At 44.2% G+C, this 18273-nt stretch overlaps 1 protein-coding gene and 1 pseudogene across 5 annotated transcripts; both read right to left on the reverse strand.

Annotated features, from left to right (window-relative positions):
• Window positions 861–2781, reverse strand: LOC102179956 (annotated as a pseudogene). Its single transcript, XR_001918809.1, has one exon. The product of XR_001918809.1 is annotated as a synaptophysin-like protein 1 pseudogene (transcript).
• On the reverse strand, window positions 6607–17676 carry LOC102180231 (interleukin-37-like). 4 transcript variants are annotated; one of them, XM_005686670.3, is made up of 7 exons: window positions 17630–17676; window positions 14641–14775; window positions 13507–13563; window positions 8906–9025; window positions 8031–8179; window positions 7794–7865; window positions 6607–7350 (listed from the first exon to the last, which is right to left on the reverse strand). In XM_005686670.3, exons 2-7 carry the CDS (start codon window positions 14723–14725, stop codon window positions 7090–7092), a joined length of 744 nt encoding a protein of 247 aa, XP_005686727.2. In that variant the 5' UTR covers window positions 14726–14775; window positions 17630–17676; the 3' UTR covers window positions 6607–7089. The 4 variants fall into 4 exon arrangements, with proteins under 4 accessions (XP_005686727.2, XP_005686729.1, XP_013823088.2 ...); XM_005686672.3 differs by lacking the exon at window positions 13507–13563; XM_013967634.2 differs by lacking the exon at window positions 17630–17676 and having other exon boundaries at window positions 13491–13563; window positions 14641–14751.

Genomic DNA, 18273 nt, shown 5'->3' on the forward strand with positions numbered 1-18273 from the left:
ACCCTCACATCCATACATGACCACTGGAAAAACTATAGCCTTGACTAGATGGACCTTTGTTGGCAAAGTAATATCTCTGCTTTTCAATATGCTATCTATGTTGGTCATAACTTTCTTTTCAAGGAGTAAGCATATTTTAATTTCATGGCTGCAATCACCATCTGCAGTGATTTTGGAGCCCCAAAAAATAAAGTCTGACACTGTTTCCATTGTTTCCCCATCTATTTCCCATGAAGTGATGGGACCAGATGCCATGATCTTCGTTTTCTGAATGTTGAGTTTTAAGCCAACTTTTTCACTCTCCTCTTTCACTTTCATCAAGAGGCTCTTTAGTTCCTCTTCACTTTCTGCCATAAGAGTGGTGTCATCTGCATGTCTGAGGTTATTGATATTTCTCCCGGCGATCTTGATTCCAGCTTGTGCTTCATCCAGCCCAGAATTTCTCATGATATACTCTGCATATAAGTTAAATAAGCACGGTGACAATATACAGCTTTGATGTACTCCTTTTCCCATTTGGAACCAGTCTGTTGTTCCATGTCCAGTTCTAACTGTTGTTTCCTGACCTGCATATAGCTTTCTCAAGAGGCAGGTCAGGTGGTCTGGTATTCCCATCTCTTTCAGAATTGTCCACAGTTTATTGTGATCCACACAGTCAAAGATTTAGGCATAGTTAATAAAGCAGAAATTGACGTTTTTCTGGAACTATCTTACTTTTTCAATGATCCAGCGAATGTTGGCAATTTGATCTCTGGTTCCTCTGCCTTTTGTAAAACCAGCTTGAACATCTGGAAGTTCATGGTTCACATACTGCTAAAGCCTGGCTTGGAGAATTTTGAGCATTACTTCATTTTTTTTAAAATTTCTTTATTAAGGTGGATACACATTCTTATATTAACAATTCTTGTGAACAAAAGCAACCAAAATAAGGCGATAGTAAGATGTGCTTCATATAAAAACAATCATGTGGCTAAGAGGAGATCTGGCCCTGTACAACAGAAAGATTAGGCAGCAAAACGTGAATGAGCCCTATATTCCAGAAGCCACCCAAATGTGTGAGCAAAGACAGTACACCCATAATATAGCTCACTTAGGTTCCTTCTTTATGATGCATAATTCCTTAATTATCCATTTGTGAAATAAGAACAAACATTAAGAAATGTGAAATCCAAATTGCATTCATTTTCACAATATCAATACTAAACTCAAGACAGAAACTTCATTGAATATAAATGTTTCAAAAGTAAAAGGCAATCTTAATTTTTTTTTAATCCTATGAATAGGGTCTGCAAAAAAAAGGTAGATTATTTTACTCTACTTGCAGGAGACTAGGTCTCAGCCTGCACTGAAGGAGCATAAGCAACAAAAGACAGCCAACAAATATCACTAGGAGTAATGCCCATACATATCAAAAAGTATCTAGGTGAACCATGTTTTACTTATGTAGCAAATCTACTAAATAACCAGCATATAGAAGCTTACACCTCATGCATGAGAATTACCAAATTAACTATACATCTATTAGAAATCTCTAAGCCCCACTCCCTAAACAATTTTAGTACATCTACCAAATATTGTAGGTCATTTAGAAAAACAGAAATAAAACATACATCAGCCTTTGTAATTAAGCATTTTTCATAACATACAAACAATGTTCAGATATAAACTGTTAATTGTTTCTTTCTAAATATGATTTATGTAATCAAGACTTTCTTAAACAAAGATAGGTCTTAGGAATATGATCTGTACAAACTTACAGTAGTGTATATTCCAAAAGAGATTTTCTTCCTATTATGATATGACAATAAAACTCTTTTCTGAGTGAAGATATATGTTAAGGCTTAAGGTGTAAACACTGTGGAAGGAAAACAACTTAGTGAAGAAAATTACCGTTCATTAAAAATGTGTATCACATCTCATAATAGGCCCCTGAATTTTCAAATTCACATGTGAGAATACATTTACATCTTAAATTTCTAGGAAAGGCACAAGCTTTATGTAAAAAAGCAGCAAAATTTTAAACCCATCAATTTACTGAAAAAGCCATTACTTTTATTAGAAACAAAAAATGCTTCTCAAGGTGTTGGCAACAGGTCATAGTACAGACATTTAATTCATACAGTGTACTTCTCCCTTCAATTATATTCCAGTTGGAGGAGGAATACCTCCTTGAGAAGTAGAAGTATTTGATGGACTGTGAAAGCTGGTCTTCTTGTACACATACCATGCATTTCCTCCCCAAAGTATCATGTTCAGAAAGCCAAAGATCACAGACACGTTTAGGAATCCCATACTAGTCACAGAGACAAACTGGCACACCACTCCTTGAATATTACAAGGCTTAAGTTCCTGGACAATATTGGAACCGGTAGCTGATTTAATATCTGTAAGAGCTTTAGCCCAGGCTGAAGTGCTCACCAACCACAAAAAAGTCACAACAATAGTAATTACAAAGTCAGTCATGGTAAGCTTTCGACTATCACGATACAGGTTCGTGTAACCAACATACAGCAGAAGGGCGGCAATGCAGTACAGGAAGACAAAGACTGCAAAAGTCACATAGAACTGCGCAGAAGAAGAGTAATCTCCAATAAGGACATACTTTTTCCAATCTACACCACAGACAGTTACATCTTGAGGTGTCTGAAATGATGCTTCATTCAACCCACTCGAGGACTTTGATGAAGCCGAGAGGCTCCTTGAGCGGGTTGAGGTTGAGCTGGAAGGAGGACATCCTCTGAAGGAAGGAGGGCATCCTCTGAGGGAAGGAGGGAAAGCGTGTTAGGCGGAGGAGGAGGGGGACCGACCAGACACAGCTCCACGGCCGCGAGGAAGGGCCTGAGCATTACTTTACTAGCATGTGAGATGAGTGCAATTGTGTGGTAGTTTGAGCATTCATTCTTTGGCATTGCCTTTCTTTGGGATTGGAATGAAAACTGACCTTTTCCAGTCCTGTGACCACTGCTGAATTTTCCAAATTTGTTGGCATATTGAGTATAGCACTTTCACAGCATCATCTTTCAGGATTTGAAATAGCTCCACTGGAATTCCATCACCTCCACTAGCTTTGTTTGTAGTGATGCTTTCTAAGGCCAACTTGACTTCACATTCCAGGATGTCTGGCTCTAGGTGAATGATCACACCATCGTGATTATCTGGGTCATGAAGTTGTTTTTTGTACAGTTCTTCCGTGTATTCTTGCCACCTCTTCTTAATATCTTCTGCTTCTGTTAGGTCCATACCACTTCTGGCCTTTATTGAGCCCATCTTTGCAAGAAATGTTCCCTTGGTATCTCTAATTTTCTTGAAGAGATCTCTAGTCTTTCCCATTCTGTTGTTTTCCTCTGTTTCTTTGTATTGATCACTGAGGAAGGCTTTCTTACCGCTCCTTGCTATTCTTTGGAACTTCTCGTTCAAGTGGGAATATCTTTCCTTTCCTCCTTTGCTTTTGGCTGTTCTTCTTTTCACAGCTATTTGTAAGGCTTCCTCAGACAGCCATTTTGCTTTTTTGCCTTTCTTTTCCATGGGGATGGTCTTGATCCCTGTCTCCTGTACAGTGTCAGGAACCTCCATCCATAGTTCATCAGGCACTTTATCTATCAGATCTAGTCCCTTACATCTATTTCTCACTTTCACTGTATAATCATAAGGGGTTTGATTTAGGTCATACCTGAATGGTCTAGTGGTTTTCCCTACTTTCTTCAATTTCAGTCTGAATTGGCAATAAGGAGTTCATGATCTGAGCCACAGTCAGCTCCCAGTCTTGTTTTTGCTGACTGTATAGAGCTTCTCCATCTTTGGCTGCAAAGAATATAATCAATCTGATTTTGGTGTTGACCATCTGGTGATGTCCATGTGTAGAGTCTTCTCTTGTGTTGTTGGAAGAGGGTGTTTGCTATGACCAGTGCATTCTCTTGGCAAAACTATTAGGCTTTGCCAGTTGCTACAAGTAGATCTTAAATCTCAGCACACAAGAAATGATAATTATGTGATGAGGTAGAAGAGTTACCTGAGGCAATGGTGGCCATCATATTGCAACATATAGAAATGTATCAAGTCAAACTTTATACACCTTAAACTTACACAATGTTATATGTCAATTAGTTCCATAAAGCTGGAAAGAATATACAGATTCTCAGTGTTGCTCACCCTCAGATTCTTCCCATCTAGGTGTTCTGGGATGTAGCCCTGGGACATTACTGCCTTTTTGTTTTAATTTTCAAGTTTTATACAATTTTTAAAGGATGCTTTCCACTTACAGTTATTACAGAATGTTGACTCTATCCCCATGTTGTGCAGTACAATCTCGAGCCTGTCTTGTACTCAGTAGTCTCTCCCTCCTGCACCCCATCCCTAAATCGCCCCTCCCCCTCCCCCTGGTAACCAGCAGTTTGTTTCCTGTATCTGTGAGTCTGCTTTATAAAATCGAACTGCACTTTCTTTCATTTGGCTATGTTGGGTCTTAGTTGCTGCATGCAGGATCTTCATTGCAATTTGGGGTCTTTTGTTGTGGTTTGAAAACTCTCTAATTCTGCAACTCAGGTTCAGTAGTTGCAGCTCGCGGCCTTAGCTGCTCTGTGCCATGTGGGATCTTCCTCAACCAGGGATTGAACCCACTTTCCCTGCCTTGGAAGGCGGATTCTTAACCATTAAACCACCAGGTAAGTCCCATTATCCAACTGCCTTTAAGAAAAAGCCCCAGGGTTTTTGATTTAGGCATTTCTTTCTGGTCTACACTTTGAGAAACACTGCCTCCTCCCCATACATTTCATTAGAAAATGACAATTGCCTTTCTGGATGAGAGCTATTTCTGACTGATCGGGTACCAGCCAACAACGGGACAGGGCTTAAACCTGCACTGCTAGGAAGGTCCTGCTCCAGGTTACATGAGCCTGAACCACAGAGAATGGATTCTCTGATCATTGCCTTGTCCATCTGGTGATGGTCCCTTGTCCCCAGCCAGGAAATACCCAGCAAAACATAGCTCTGAGAGGGGCTTCTTCACCCAGAGCTTGGACTCTGTGGGCTGGTCTGGTGAGACCTCTGCCAGTTTATTGATTCATTACAACAATGTTTGTGCTGGGCTGTGAGTGAGGTGCTGAGGATGGAATGTTAAGCAGACTCACAGGCAGACTCTGCCCTCAAGGTGCTTGTGATCTGATGGGGAGACAGACCATCAGATAAGGCCAAAAACACAACTGTAAGTGGAGAAGTAGTGCCCAATGTAGGATAAGGGTGTGTAACCCAGTCAGGAAAGCAGAAGGACATCCCGAGTCTGATCTCACTCGGGGGCAAGAGACCCCCGAGTGAGATCAGAAGGAAGAGTGGGTGTTAGCCAGACTGGAGGTGGGAGAGCTTGCTACCATCTTTGAGGGGTCCTGATGTGCTCAGCTGCTCAGCCGTGTCCAACTCTTTGTGACCCCATGGACTATAGCCCACCAGGTTCCTCTGTCCATGGAATTTTCCCAGGCAAGAATACTGGAGTGGGTTGCCATTTCCTTCTCCGGGGAAGAGTTTCCTTTACTGCTATTGAAAAAGGCAAAGATGGGGAAAAGGGGGAGATGTGAATGGCATAGAGCCAGCTGCATCTCCACAGCTGGCAGGAAAGTTTTATGGAACGTACCCCATCTACATGACTACAGGGGGCAAAGGGAAGGACAGTGCTTAGGAGGCAGAGGGGGCCTCTGTCACCCATCCCTCTTCCATCCTATCTCCTGACCTGTGCAAAACTCACTTTCTCACTTGGCAGGTGAACCAAGTGTGGCTGGAAGGAAAATGAATGAATACGGGCCACAGACACATCCATGGAGTGAGACAACCAGTGCTTTTCTCAGAAGTTTGGGAAGAGAACCACTTTCTGCTCTGTTACATAGCCCCAAAGCAGAACCTGGTCTCTGATCCACTTTCTAAAGTGAGGGCCACAGCCTATGTATTACCCAAGGCTGCATAAGAGCCAGAAGGGCAGGCACATTTCAAAATGTTGGTGTGTGCTAGCCTTGGTCAGCAGACTCCTTCATGGGAAGGATAGACTCAGACCAGCGCCCACCAGATGGCAAACAAAGATGGAAGAAAACCCTGCTTGGCTAAGGGAAGGGACTAAGGGAAGCTAGCTTCTGTCTGCTACCTGCTCTGGATTCATTGTCACAGGCTTCTCCCACTGGTTCACACCCTCTGCTTTGCTCTCCTGCACTGAGGACTTACAAACAATGCCTTACTATACCCCTTGGCATTGGAGAAGAAGGGGACAACAGAGGATGAGATGGCTGGATGGCATCACAGACTCGATGGACATGAGTCTGAGTGAACTCAGGGAGTTGGTGATGGACAGGGAGGCCTGGCATGCTGCGATTCATGGGGTCGCAAAGAGTCAGACACGACTGAGCGACTGAACTGAACTGAAACCTCTTCTGTTGTCAACTAGATCAGTTTTCCTAGATTTCATTCACCCTCTACACACATCAATGATTTTTGAGCTTGTGTAATCCAGGCTGCCCTCTTGGAGGAGATAATCATTATGGCTTGGCTACCTCTTGAGAAACAGAAGGAGCTGGGCAAGGTTGCACGTGTTTAGGAAAGCAGCAAACCCACAGACACTGAGGTCATCAATCTCTAGAAATTTATTTAAGCCTTTGTAATTAACCACACCCTATTTTTATAGCCCAAACTCCATACACACGAAAGGGACAAATGACAGTAGAAGCCAAGTCCATGATAAAGTCAAGATATTACAAGGAGATATCCTTTCTTATTTGCTCCTCCTCTTTTTGGTTGTTGTTTTTATTTTCATTACTCTAGGAGGTGGGTCATAAAAGATCTTGCTGTGATTTATGTCCAAGATCGTTCTGCCTATGTTTTCCTCAAAGAGTTTTATTGTGTCCGAACTTATATTTAGATCTTAACTCCATTTTGAGTTTATTTTGGTGTATGGTGTTAGGAAGTGTTCTAATTTCATTGCTTTTATCTGTAGCTGTCCAGTTTTCCCAGCACCGTTTATTGAAGAGTCTCTTCAGTATTCTGTATTCTTGCCTCCTTTGACTATTCAAGAGGAAATGGCACCTATTTATTTAGAGTTGGCTGTATCAAAGGAAGTCATCCACTGTCAATAGCTTTTGGCAGAGATTCAGGGCAGGCAGAAAGGGAGGGCTCCAGGTATGCTTTGATTGGACTTGTTGCCATGGGGAAGCTGGGGGAGGGGCATCTATGTGATTGGTTTGGGCAACATAGCTGCCTTTTCCTAATTGGTGCTGAGTTGGAAGTGGGTGCCAAAATAGAGACGCTGGCAGTCATTGACTCTTCCTTGACTATTCCCCGATGGCTCAGCGGGTAAAGAATCCACCTGTAATCCTCCTCCTACACAGGAGACAGAGGAGACATGGGCTTGATCTCTGGGTCAGGAAGATCCTCTGCAGGAGGAAATGGCAGCCCTTTCCAGTATTCTTGTCTCAAAAATCCCATGGAGAGAGGAGCCTGGTGCGCTACAGTTCATGAGGTCGCAAAGAACCAGACATGACTGAGCACAGTGGGCTTGGCTTGGCTTTCTGGGCCAATTGCTATTAGAAGTTGACGGTTGTATACTGTTGTCAAACTGGCCACTGTCAGTTGGTATGTTCAGTCCGTTGGTATAGTCAGTCTTGCACTGTGTTGAGTTCCATTTTAGTCTCTTGAAATTGAAAATGAATGTTTTTTTCTTGCCCTACTTCTTTGGTCATTCCTACAGGTTGTCCGGGTTTGTTGGAAGTGTAGATAAAATATCCTGTGTTTGCAGCTGACTCCAGAGTGAAATAGGAACCCACCTGTTCCCTGATGAAAGTGAAAGGCAGACAATCCTTAGCCTTCAGTGAACTCAGTTCTTTGATGTGCTTTTTCTGAAACACAGAGCAGAGTTTGTTAGGTGGCCAGGCTACCTTGGGAAGAAAGAAAGGAGAGATCAAGGTAGTTGTTGTCAAAGTTCAGGCTTTCAGTCTTGTCATTTAGGCTTTGCACATTCCTGGGTGGCAGGACAGGGGGCATTTTGTCCCTAGGTCTCCTACCTTTAGTTGCAAAGAAGGATGCTTTGGCCTTTTGACTTTGTCACAGTAAAGACAGAGCTCGCCTTTTGAGACAGCCAAAAAAATATGATTCTTTCCTTCGTTCATAGGTTTCACAACTCTTCGGTGTGAAACTGATATATAAAAAGTCTCTGAAATTATGGACAAGGGTGGGGAAGAGGAAGGAGAGGATGAGATGAATGGAGAGAGTACCATGGAAACATATACATTAACACAAGTAAAACAGATAGCCAGCAGGAATTTGCTGTGACTCGGGGAACTCAAACTGGGACTCTAATAACTTAGAGGGTTGAGAGAGGTTTAAGATGGAGGAGACATACGTACATCTATGGTTGATTCATGCTGATTTATGACAGAAATCAAGCCAATATTGTAAAGCAATCATCAATCAATTAAAAATAAATAAATAATAATAATAATACAGTCTTTGGAAAAAGTCAGAAACTGGATCAGCCCAAGAGGAGAAAAATCATCTTTTTTTTTTTTTCCTATTGACATTTTGGGTTTAACTGCCATGTTTCCCTGTGCAGTGTCATCAAATTCTCAGGCCTGGGTTGTCCCAGGACCCAAGAATATCCCTCTTCTTGGAATTTCCCACTCCCTGTCCCTCTGGCTCCTCTTCCTCCCAGCCCTCCCAGGAAGACTTCTCTGAAGTCAGGGGGTCTCTGGGCCCACATTCCCATCCTCGCTGCTAACCGCCGTCAGCTGCCCTGTGCTCTTTCCAGGAGGCAGCCCTTTGCCGGTCCCAGGGGAGGGAGGTGCTGAGCTGCCCCATGGGGGAGGGCCTCCCTACAGGCAAGGTGGGCAGTGAGAGAATGAGAACCACTTCTGCTGAGTAAAGCAAGGCTGAGAGTCACCTCGGGCTGTGACGTCCTTGTCTGGGACTGCCTTGAGGACCCCACCTTCCAAAACCAGAACTTGCTGGTTCCTGTCTCGAATATTACACTTCTTAAAGGTTACAGATTTGACTCTTGGACCTGAAAAACAGTACCAGAGATTAGAAACCATTAACAAGGCCTCAGGTCCCCACATTTCTCAGCGGACTTAGGCAAGTGTATACCTCTCATTAGCTTTCTATACTAACTCATCCATCTATTCATCGACGAACTTCAGTGATTAACCCCTGCACCCTGAAGTCAGACTGAGTCGGGGTCCAATCCTTGTTCAGTCATTTACAAGCTGTTGCGTGCGTGTGTGCAGTCGTGTCCGAGTCTTTGCAACTCAATGGACTATAGCCTACCAATCTCCTCTGTCCATGAGATTTCCCAGGCAAGCATTCTGGAGTGGGTTGCCACTTCCTTCTCCACATTTACAAGCTGAACAAGTTACTAAATCTCATTCGCCCACTAGAAAAATGAGGCTACTAAAGGCTACCTTACACAGGGTTGGTGTGGGGAATAGGAGGGATTCAAGGAAAGTTCATTATTATTATCATAAAAAAGTAATATATCCATGACAGTACTAAAGATACATCATCATCATTACTAGTAATAGTATTGATAACCCTCTTTTCTGCATCATCTCTCTGGTGGGCCCATGCTGAAAGCTGGGGTGGCACAGATATCTGCCATGTTGGGCACCAGTGGGGCCAATGGTGAGGAGGGTGAAAGGCTGAAAATAATGAAGTGAAGCAAGAAGGCCCCCAAACAGCAGCTTTGGATTGAGAGAAACTGGAGATACAAGAGTTTGGAGCCAAATGCGGAGGGACTGTGTCTGCTCTTGTGGAGCCTGAGTGGGCGGGGCCAGCTGCAACATTGGCCAGGGATTTGCTTGAACCTGTTGGTGGGGGGAAATTGGAGCGTTCAGCCAATGCAGCCCTGCTTAGAAGAGGGGGGCAATCCTAGGCTGGAAACTTGTCCCTGTGCCACTTGTGATAGGGCCAGTGACCATCCATCTGATGGTCGGGTGTTGCGGCTTCCCTGGTGGTCCAGTGCTTAAGAGCCTGCCTTGCAGTGCAGGAGACGTGGGTTCGATCCCTGGTCCAGGAAGATCTCATATGCCATGGAGCAACTAAACCCATGAGCCACAACTACTGAGCCTGTGCTCTAGAACCCCTGAGTCACAACTACTGAAGCCCGAGTGCTCTAGGGCCCATACTCTGCAACAAGAGAAGCCACTGAAGTGAGAAGCCAGCACACCGCAACTAGAGATTTGCCCCTGCTCCCAACAACTAGAGAAAGCCTGTGTGCAACAATGGAGACCCAGAGCAGCAAAAATAAATGAATAAAATAAGGGAAGATGGGCAGGGGTTGCAGCCCATACATAGAACTGATGATAGAGTCTATCTAGAACAACAGATATAAAGTATGATAATTGATAGATGACCTTGTAGATTAGAAATTGTACTATATTATTATATACAGACATAACATAGTCTGGATTCCTACTCACTATAAACATAATGCTTTCAACTGGGAGCCATGGTATGCACCCTCCTCCTGTTGCCTATGGTCCGCCTCCTCCCTGTCCTGTCATCTTAACTCACATGCTACCCCCTCCTCCTGAGGCGCTCTGTCAATCCCTTAGTGGGAGAGACATTTTCTACTTGGATCTGCCCCAGCCATCAGTCTGTGTCTGGGGAAGGACAGCAGGATGGCAAGACCTCATACTACGGGTATTGCATTCTTGTGTGGGGTTAATTTCTGACTCATTCTATATTTTTCACAGGCCCAGGGTGGGGGTTTCAGGAATCAGCCCTGGGTCAGAGTTCACTGAGGTGGCCTTTCTGGGTCTGGAGGAAGTTATCAGTGTGCTTCGAAGGGCTCTTCTTTTTCAAAAAAATTTTTTTAAATTATTATTAAATTTTTTTCATTAAAAAAAAAATTGGCTGCCTCGGATCTTATTTGTGGCACATGAGACCTTTGCTGGGTCATGCGGGATCTTTCATTGCAGTGGTCGGACTCTTTGGTTGTGAGGCATGGGCTTAGTTGCTCCCCAGGATGTGAGATCTTAGTTCCCTGACCAGGGATTGAATTTGTGTTCCTTGCATTGCAAGGCAGATTCTTAACTACTGGACCACCAGGAAAGTCCCCCAAGGGCCCTTCTGACCCCAGCCATATGTGACTTTTGTTGGCGAATAAAACAATGAAGGTTGAAACTAACTGACGATGCATCTACTTGTATCCCCAAGTTCAAATTGTCTTTTTTTAGGGAAAAATAGATTGACACCAAAAAATGGCATAAACAGTACTGGAATATTGTTAAAAATCAGTGGTTCAACACTTTCTGGTACCTATGAGGTCTAAGAGAAGTATACTACTGACCTTTTACAAAACTTGCGTCAGGGATGCACTACATGGTTGGCACACATTGAAAGGAAATCATCCTGAGTTTGATACCACTAAGATAGGCCAGCCCAACTGAGGAAACCTTCTTGTACATCATAAGGGCATGGTCATTCAGGGAGGTGGACAAAGTCTTCATCACTTGGCTTTTTCAGCCTGCATTCCTGCCATTCCTCCACTCTGGCTTCATGCCTCTGTCCCAAGCTCCTTCTCTTCCATATGCTCCTCTATGCCTTTGTTTACGCTGTTCCTTCTGCCTGGAATCGCTTTCTACCTTTATTCCCTGTGTAATTCCAACTTCTCCATTGATGTTCAGTGCAGGCATCATCTCCTCTGAGATATATAACACAATTCAGCCCCCTCAACATAAACTGGTGTTCTGTGTTCCTGAAGCAACCTGCGCTGCCTTCTACTGCAGTTTCTTCTGTTCTTTGTATATCGAAATTGTTAGAGATCTGTTGCCCCACTTGCTCCCCCACTGGCCTGCAATTGCTGAAAGTTGAATGAAAGTCAGCCTGTGCTCATTTGCATAAGTACTAAGGGAGCATTCACAGGACCTTCCTTGCCTGGCCCCACGGCAGTCTTGGAACAGCAACTTCTACACCCAAAGTCAATGGCCAGAGGTCTTACACCAGGGCCTGGATTCCAGGGGCAGGTTGGGAGAACTTGAAACAAGGGCATATCGGCAGAGAATGGCAATCAGCGGGCTTCTGGTGGGAGGAGCTTCCAATGTATCACTTTGCCTCGTCTCTGAGGGACATCAGGGCCAGAGGAATTGGGGCCAGTCCAGGAAAGGAGTCCAGCTTTTAATGCCAACCAAACCATCATTGCCACCAGCAAAACTGAGAGTGGCGATCACTGGCTGGGCTAGCAGTGAATGTTCATCTTTTCTTTCCGTCATTGGGTTTTCATAGCACTTTATAGACAAGGAAGTGTGGGACCCATGCATACATTCTGGGACTCAAACTGAGGTCTTCCCATTGTGTGTGATGGAAGGAACCATGAACTTGGAGGAAGGCAGACCTGCTGATCATCCTGTCTCTGCTACTTGTCACTACATGTCTTATATGAGTTACTCACACTTCTGATGATCTGTCTGTCGGGACCAGCCCAACAGCGAACCAACCAGAGGGAGCAGTGCCACAGAAGAATAAAGAAGAAGACTCAGAAATACAGTGGGGATCAGGGGGCTGATGCCACTCCAGGCAAAAGCCCAGATCTAATCCTTGCATGCCTTTTATTGTTAACTTCTACTTCTTTATTCCTGCTCTAGAGATACCTGTTCTTTACAATCTCAGATCGGGGATAAAGATATACCATGCGCAGTCCTCAATGTCAAACTTTCAGGCGTTTCATGACTTTGTTTAGCCTTTTGGCTAGTGACGCCCTTTCTCAGCAACTCCCTCAAGGCTCTGGTTATGGGAACAGTCACTAATGGTTTTCCATCAGTCACATCAGTACTTAAACATCTTGTTTTCAAGATGTCTTTCCATGATGTACTTTTTACTGCTCCCAGCCCTTCGCCTGGGGGTGATGAGAAAGTCATTCTTATTTTTCAAAGAAGCCCCATTAATTATAGTACAGACCTGTGCATAGCATATTCTCTACACTGTCTTTACCAAAAAGGTGGAAATATAACACTTTCCCAGTAAAGTTGGGCTTCCCAGGTGGCACAGTTGGTGAAGAATCCACCTGCCAATGCAGGAGGCTCAAGAGATGTGAGTTCTATCGCTGGGTCAGAATGATCCCCTGGAGTAGGAAAAGACAACCCACTCTAGTATTTTTGATTGGAAAATTCCATGGACAGAGGAGCCTGGCAGGCCACAGTCCATGGGGTGGCAAACAGTCAGACATGACTGAGCACACACACAATAAAGTTGTCATGGGAAACAAACATTCCCTTGTGGCAAGAGTTCAGCATGGAGTTTGGTGTATATTTATCAAGAAATGTGAATTTCCTGCCCTTTACCAGCTCCAAGTCCTGTATCAACTTCCTGGGTTTATTCTTCCCCCAAAGGCTAATTTTTTCAAAGCAAAAATTGCAAAGGCTGGGTGCCAATTCCACCCACTCACCCCCAGTGTTAATGCCCCCAGGAGAAAGTTCCCTGCTTGTTAAAGGAGGTTTAGGTACACACCACCCTCCCCTCCCATCCCATACCCCTTTGGAAGGTCACCAGAGTGGGTGGGAGCCACAGAAGAAAGGCTGGGTTCTGATGCCAGGGCGCCTTGTGCTGATGACAAGAAACAAGGACAAAAAGTTAGCAAATGCAACACCATCAGCCTAAGGTGTAAGTTCATTGGCTTAGAGGTGATTTAATTCTTAACTTTGGCAGTTGCTAAAGGGCAATCTGTAAAACTCTCACATAGAAACATATTAATGCTCTTAAGAGGGTTCTGTGTCCAATAATTTGGGGAGATTCTGAATTAAGTACTGTTAAACTTGATTTCTTAAAGTGGGACTTCTCAGAGCCATCCCCGCCCCCGCCACCCCAGAATATTTGGTGAGGAATCACAAGAGTTTTGCCAATGGTGATCTAGCTAGACCTCCTCCAGTCCAAAAAAGGAGTCCCTTTTCTGATTTTTGGGTTGGAAGGCTAAGTAAGACTTTCAACAAGACGGATCTCACTCCTGGTTATTCCTTCAAATTTTTTAAATTTTATTTTATTTATTTATTTGGCTGTACCAGGTCTTATAGTTGCAGCATGTGGGATCCAGTTCCCTGAGCAGGGATCCAACCTAGGCCTCTCTCATTGGGAGTCCTGTGGTTTTGCCCTTTGTGGTCTAGGGAGTTTAGTATCTGCAAGCCAGTTGATTGGAGAAGCAGTGCTTTGAAGTTTTGTTCTGTTTTTTAAATTAGAGTGTATGTATGAAAATTGTGTCTACTCAGGATAGGACTGGGGTCCTGAATCCTAATATGTCCCTTTCCAACACTTTTCATAACTGTCCCTGTCTACCTAATGTGCTCGGGCTTCCCAGGTGGCTCAGTGGTAGAGAATCCCCCTGCAATGCAGGAGATCCAGGTTCAATTCCTGGGTGGGGAATATCCCCTGGAGAAGGAAATGGTAACCCACTCCAGTTTTCTTGCCTGGAGAATTCCATGGACAGAAGAGCCTGGCAGGCTACAGTCCATTGGGTTGCAAAGAGTTGGACATGACTAAAAAACAACAATTTAATGTGCTAGGGAAATTCCTGGAACTCAGTTCTTTGGCAAACTCAGAGAAGAACCATTTCTATAGACAGCATTGAACACATTTCCTGTTTGGGAATCACTTTTTGATACTCATGATGAATTTGCAGAGGTTGCTTACCTTCCAGGTCTGGCAAAGATTCAGACTCATCTTCATGGAACTCACGGTCAGTTTTCATGTCTGAGCTGCTCTCTGAAGACGACATCACCCAGGGGGACAATTAACGTGATTGAAGAGGTGAAGGGAACTCTGGACCTGCAGAGATCAGTGGATACTGGTTATGAAATCTCCCTAGTCTAGAAAACCTCCCCCAGTGTCCTAATGCCTACCTACAGGACCTTGCCTCATCTCTACTTGGGGATGTTGCTTTAATGTTGAAGTACGAAATCATTTCAATTCATAATGAAATTCTGTTTAGAGTGTAGTCCGCTGAGGTAATTCAGTGGTTTGCCTATCAAATGACTACTTTTGGATACTTGCTGTATTTTATTTCCCTTGTAGAAGAATTCCCAGGAATCACCTGAAAGGAGTCTTGCTAAAATGCAGATTCTGATATAGCAGGTCTGGCAAGTTCATAGGAGCTGCTGCTGGTTCACAGACTGAGTGTGTGTGTGTGTTTGTGTGTGTGTGTTAGTCGCTTAGTCATGTCCAACTCTTTGCACCCCTATGGACTGTCTATGGAATTCTCCAGGCAAGAATACTGGAGTGGGTTGCCATTTCCTTCTCCAGGGGATCTTCCTGACCCAGGGATTGAACTCAAGTCTCCTGCATTACAGGGAGACACTTTACTGTCTGAGCCACCAGTGAAGTCACTGTCAGGCATATATTGGATTGTCTCAAAAGTATTTTTGGGTTTTCAGTGACAGTTTATGGGAAACCTGAATGAAATTATGAGCCAGCCAAATATACACACGCACACGCACACACACACACACACACACACACATACTTGTCTTAGAGATTCTTACAGAAATCCCCTAGACACGGAGAAATTTAGTGTTTGAGTTGAGAAGTTTGGGGACCACTGGTTTAGAAGGTAGAGGTCATGTTGATCAGGCAGAACACACCCTTGGGATTAGTCAGTCCCTTTAACAGTGCATAGGAGAAGAAAATGGCAACCCACTCCAGTGTTCTTGCTTGGAGAATCCCAAGGACAGAGGGCCCTGATGGGCTGCCGTCTGTGGGGTCGCACAGAGTTGGACACGACTGAAGCGACTTAGCAGCAGCAGCAGCAGCAGCATGACAGTGCATTTAGACGTGAAAACAAAACTGTTAGAGGGGAGTTGTGTTGTGCTGGGAGACAGAGAGGACTGGATTGATCCACCCTATAAAGAAAGAAAAGACTGATACTTCCACAAGCACCCGAGAAAGTCAAGGCAAGGGCCCCGGAAATTGAGGGAGGCCCAGGAGTATGAAAGGAGAAAGAGAGGACTGGGAGCTGGGGCTGGAGATGGTAAGTGAGAAGTTTCTGATGAAGGTATCACTGATGTGTGTCTTACCAGGAAGGGTACAGGTTGCTTGCTATATGCTGTCATCTCCCATGCGTGTGATGACCCCTTGCTACTCTGGGTGTGGTCTGGGGATCAATAGTATCAGTAACACTTGAGAGCTTATTAGACAGAAATAGAGAACATGGGGCCCCACCTCAACCCCAGAAACAGAGTGTGAATACTAACAAGATATCCAGATCATTCCCATACACACTGGTGTTTGAGAAGCACTGTGCTACTGAGTTTCTCAGTACCACTGACACGGAAATACTCAGAGGAATTAATAAAAATATGGAGCCTGGGTTCCACCCTCAGTAATTCCTATTTGAGGGACTTCCATGGTGGTCTAGTTGTTAAGAATTTGCTAGCTCATGCAGGGGACACGGGTTCCATCCCTGGTTCAGGAACAACCCACATGCTGTTGGACAACTAAGTCTGCGTGCCACAAATATTGAGCCCGCCTGCGTCCTGGTCCCGTAGTCTGCAACAACAGCAGCCACCGCGAGGAGAAGCCAGAGGACTACTGCTAGAGAACAGCCTCTGATTGCTACAACTAAAGAAAGCCCGTGCACAGCAGCGAAGGCCTAGCGCAGCCAAACATAAATACATAAAAAAGAAATCCTATTTGATTGATCTAGGAAGTTGACTCAGCATCAGGATATTTAAAAGTCTTACAGGTGTTTCTAAAGCCAAGTGAGAAGAACAGGGCTGGTACTGTTCAGTACTAAACAAACTTTTTTGTTTGTTTGTCTTTGGAGGAAATCAAAGTTCTGGGTCAGTTTGGGACCAACACAAGAACCAACTGAAGTACGTAAGCCAAGAGAGAGAGCAGAGGGCATAAGAAATCACTGATGACAAAGAGGTACCCTGAGGTCTAAGGAAATAGGGTAAGAGAAACTGGGTCTCCACCATATGTTGAATAGGCGATTAAGTCAATTCCTACCTAAACATTGCAAAAAAGATGATTCCAACAGCCTGGAGAACTTGGAGATGTCTAGGTAACTGACATCCTATTATGGACAAAATAGGCTCAGAAGACTAATGAAATTCACAACAGACTTTAGATGATATTTACTTGGGTGGCATTTTAAAAAGTCACATTCAGCCATCTGGCATCTGTCTCCATCAAGCAAAGTGCTCAAAACAGTGAGTCCAAAAGCACTCTTCTAAGACAAATTCTCTATTTGCCTTCAAAATTAGTCGCTCCAGCCCCTGGAATAGAGGAGTTTGTGGCATCAGTGGTACTCTTACCACGACACACCGAGATAGGTATGATCTCCAGTTTCATACTCGACCTCTCCCATTGTTGTTGCATCACTAACAACCCATTGATATCTAGGGCCTCCTGGGAGAAAATGCCTGTTCTTGTTCTTAGGAGCAAGCTGCTTAAGGTGGTCTTAGGGATAAAATTCTGAAGAGCTAGAAAAGCATAAGCATAGTTAAAAAAAAAAAATTCAGCCAAGCCAATGAGTGCTATTCCACCTTTTCATCTATGCAGGTCCATAGCTAAGGAAAACAATTTAGATGTAACTTGATCCAGAAGACTGTGAAGGGCCAAAGTCACTGGGACCCACAGCTCTGAGGGTGATTTCCAGAAAGCAGGGATGAGGACCACATACCTGGGCCAGGGAGGTCCCGTGTCTGAGGCTCTGAGTGGATATCAGCGTGCTGGTGTGTCTTATACACTACCAGGACTGCTGCTTATCTGGATAATGAATGGGAGTGGGTAGATGTGAAATTATGATAACAAAAATTAGTTAACAACTCAGTGGTGGGGCAGATTAAAGATGACTGTGGAGTCTTTAACATTCCTCTCCTTGACATGAGTGATCCATGTATCCTGTCTTTGACTCTGTGTGGGCTCTGTGATCGCTCAGCCAATGGAAGGTGGTGGAATTGTCTGTTTCCAGCCTCTTCCGGGTCTTAGGGACTGGTGGCTTTTACTTCCTGTCTCTTGGGATATTTGTTCTTACAATCCAGTCGTTATTCTGTGAGAAATCCCAAGTAGCCCCACTTAGGAGGTCCACATGGAAAGAAATTAAGGCTCCACTGAGACCCCTGCTGAGCTCTTAGCTGACACACAGCACCAATATAAGAGTGAAAGGAGGGGTCTCCTGGGATAGCAACCTCCAGACCCAGTTGAGTCACATGAAATAGAATCACTTTCTCAGCTGATCCCTGTCCATAATGCAGAATTGTGAGCAAAATAAGCCAAAAAATGAGACTTTCCTGGGTAGCTAAGACTCTGCACTTCCACTTCGGG

Source organism: Capra hircus, chromosome 11 (assembly GCF_001704415.2).
Source record: "Capra hircus breed San Clemente chromosome 11, ASM170441v1, whole genome shotgun sequence".
Lineage (NCBI taxonomy): Eukaryota > Metazoa > Chordata > Mammalia > Artiodactyla > Bovidae > Capra > Capra hircus.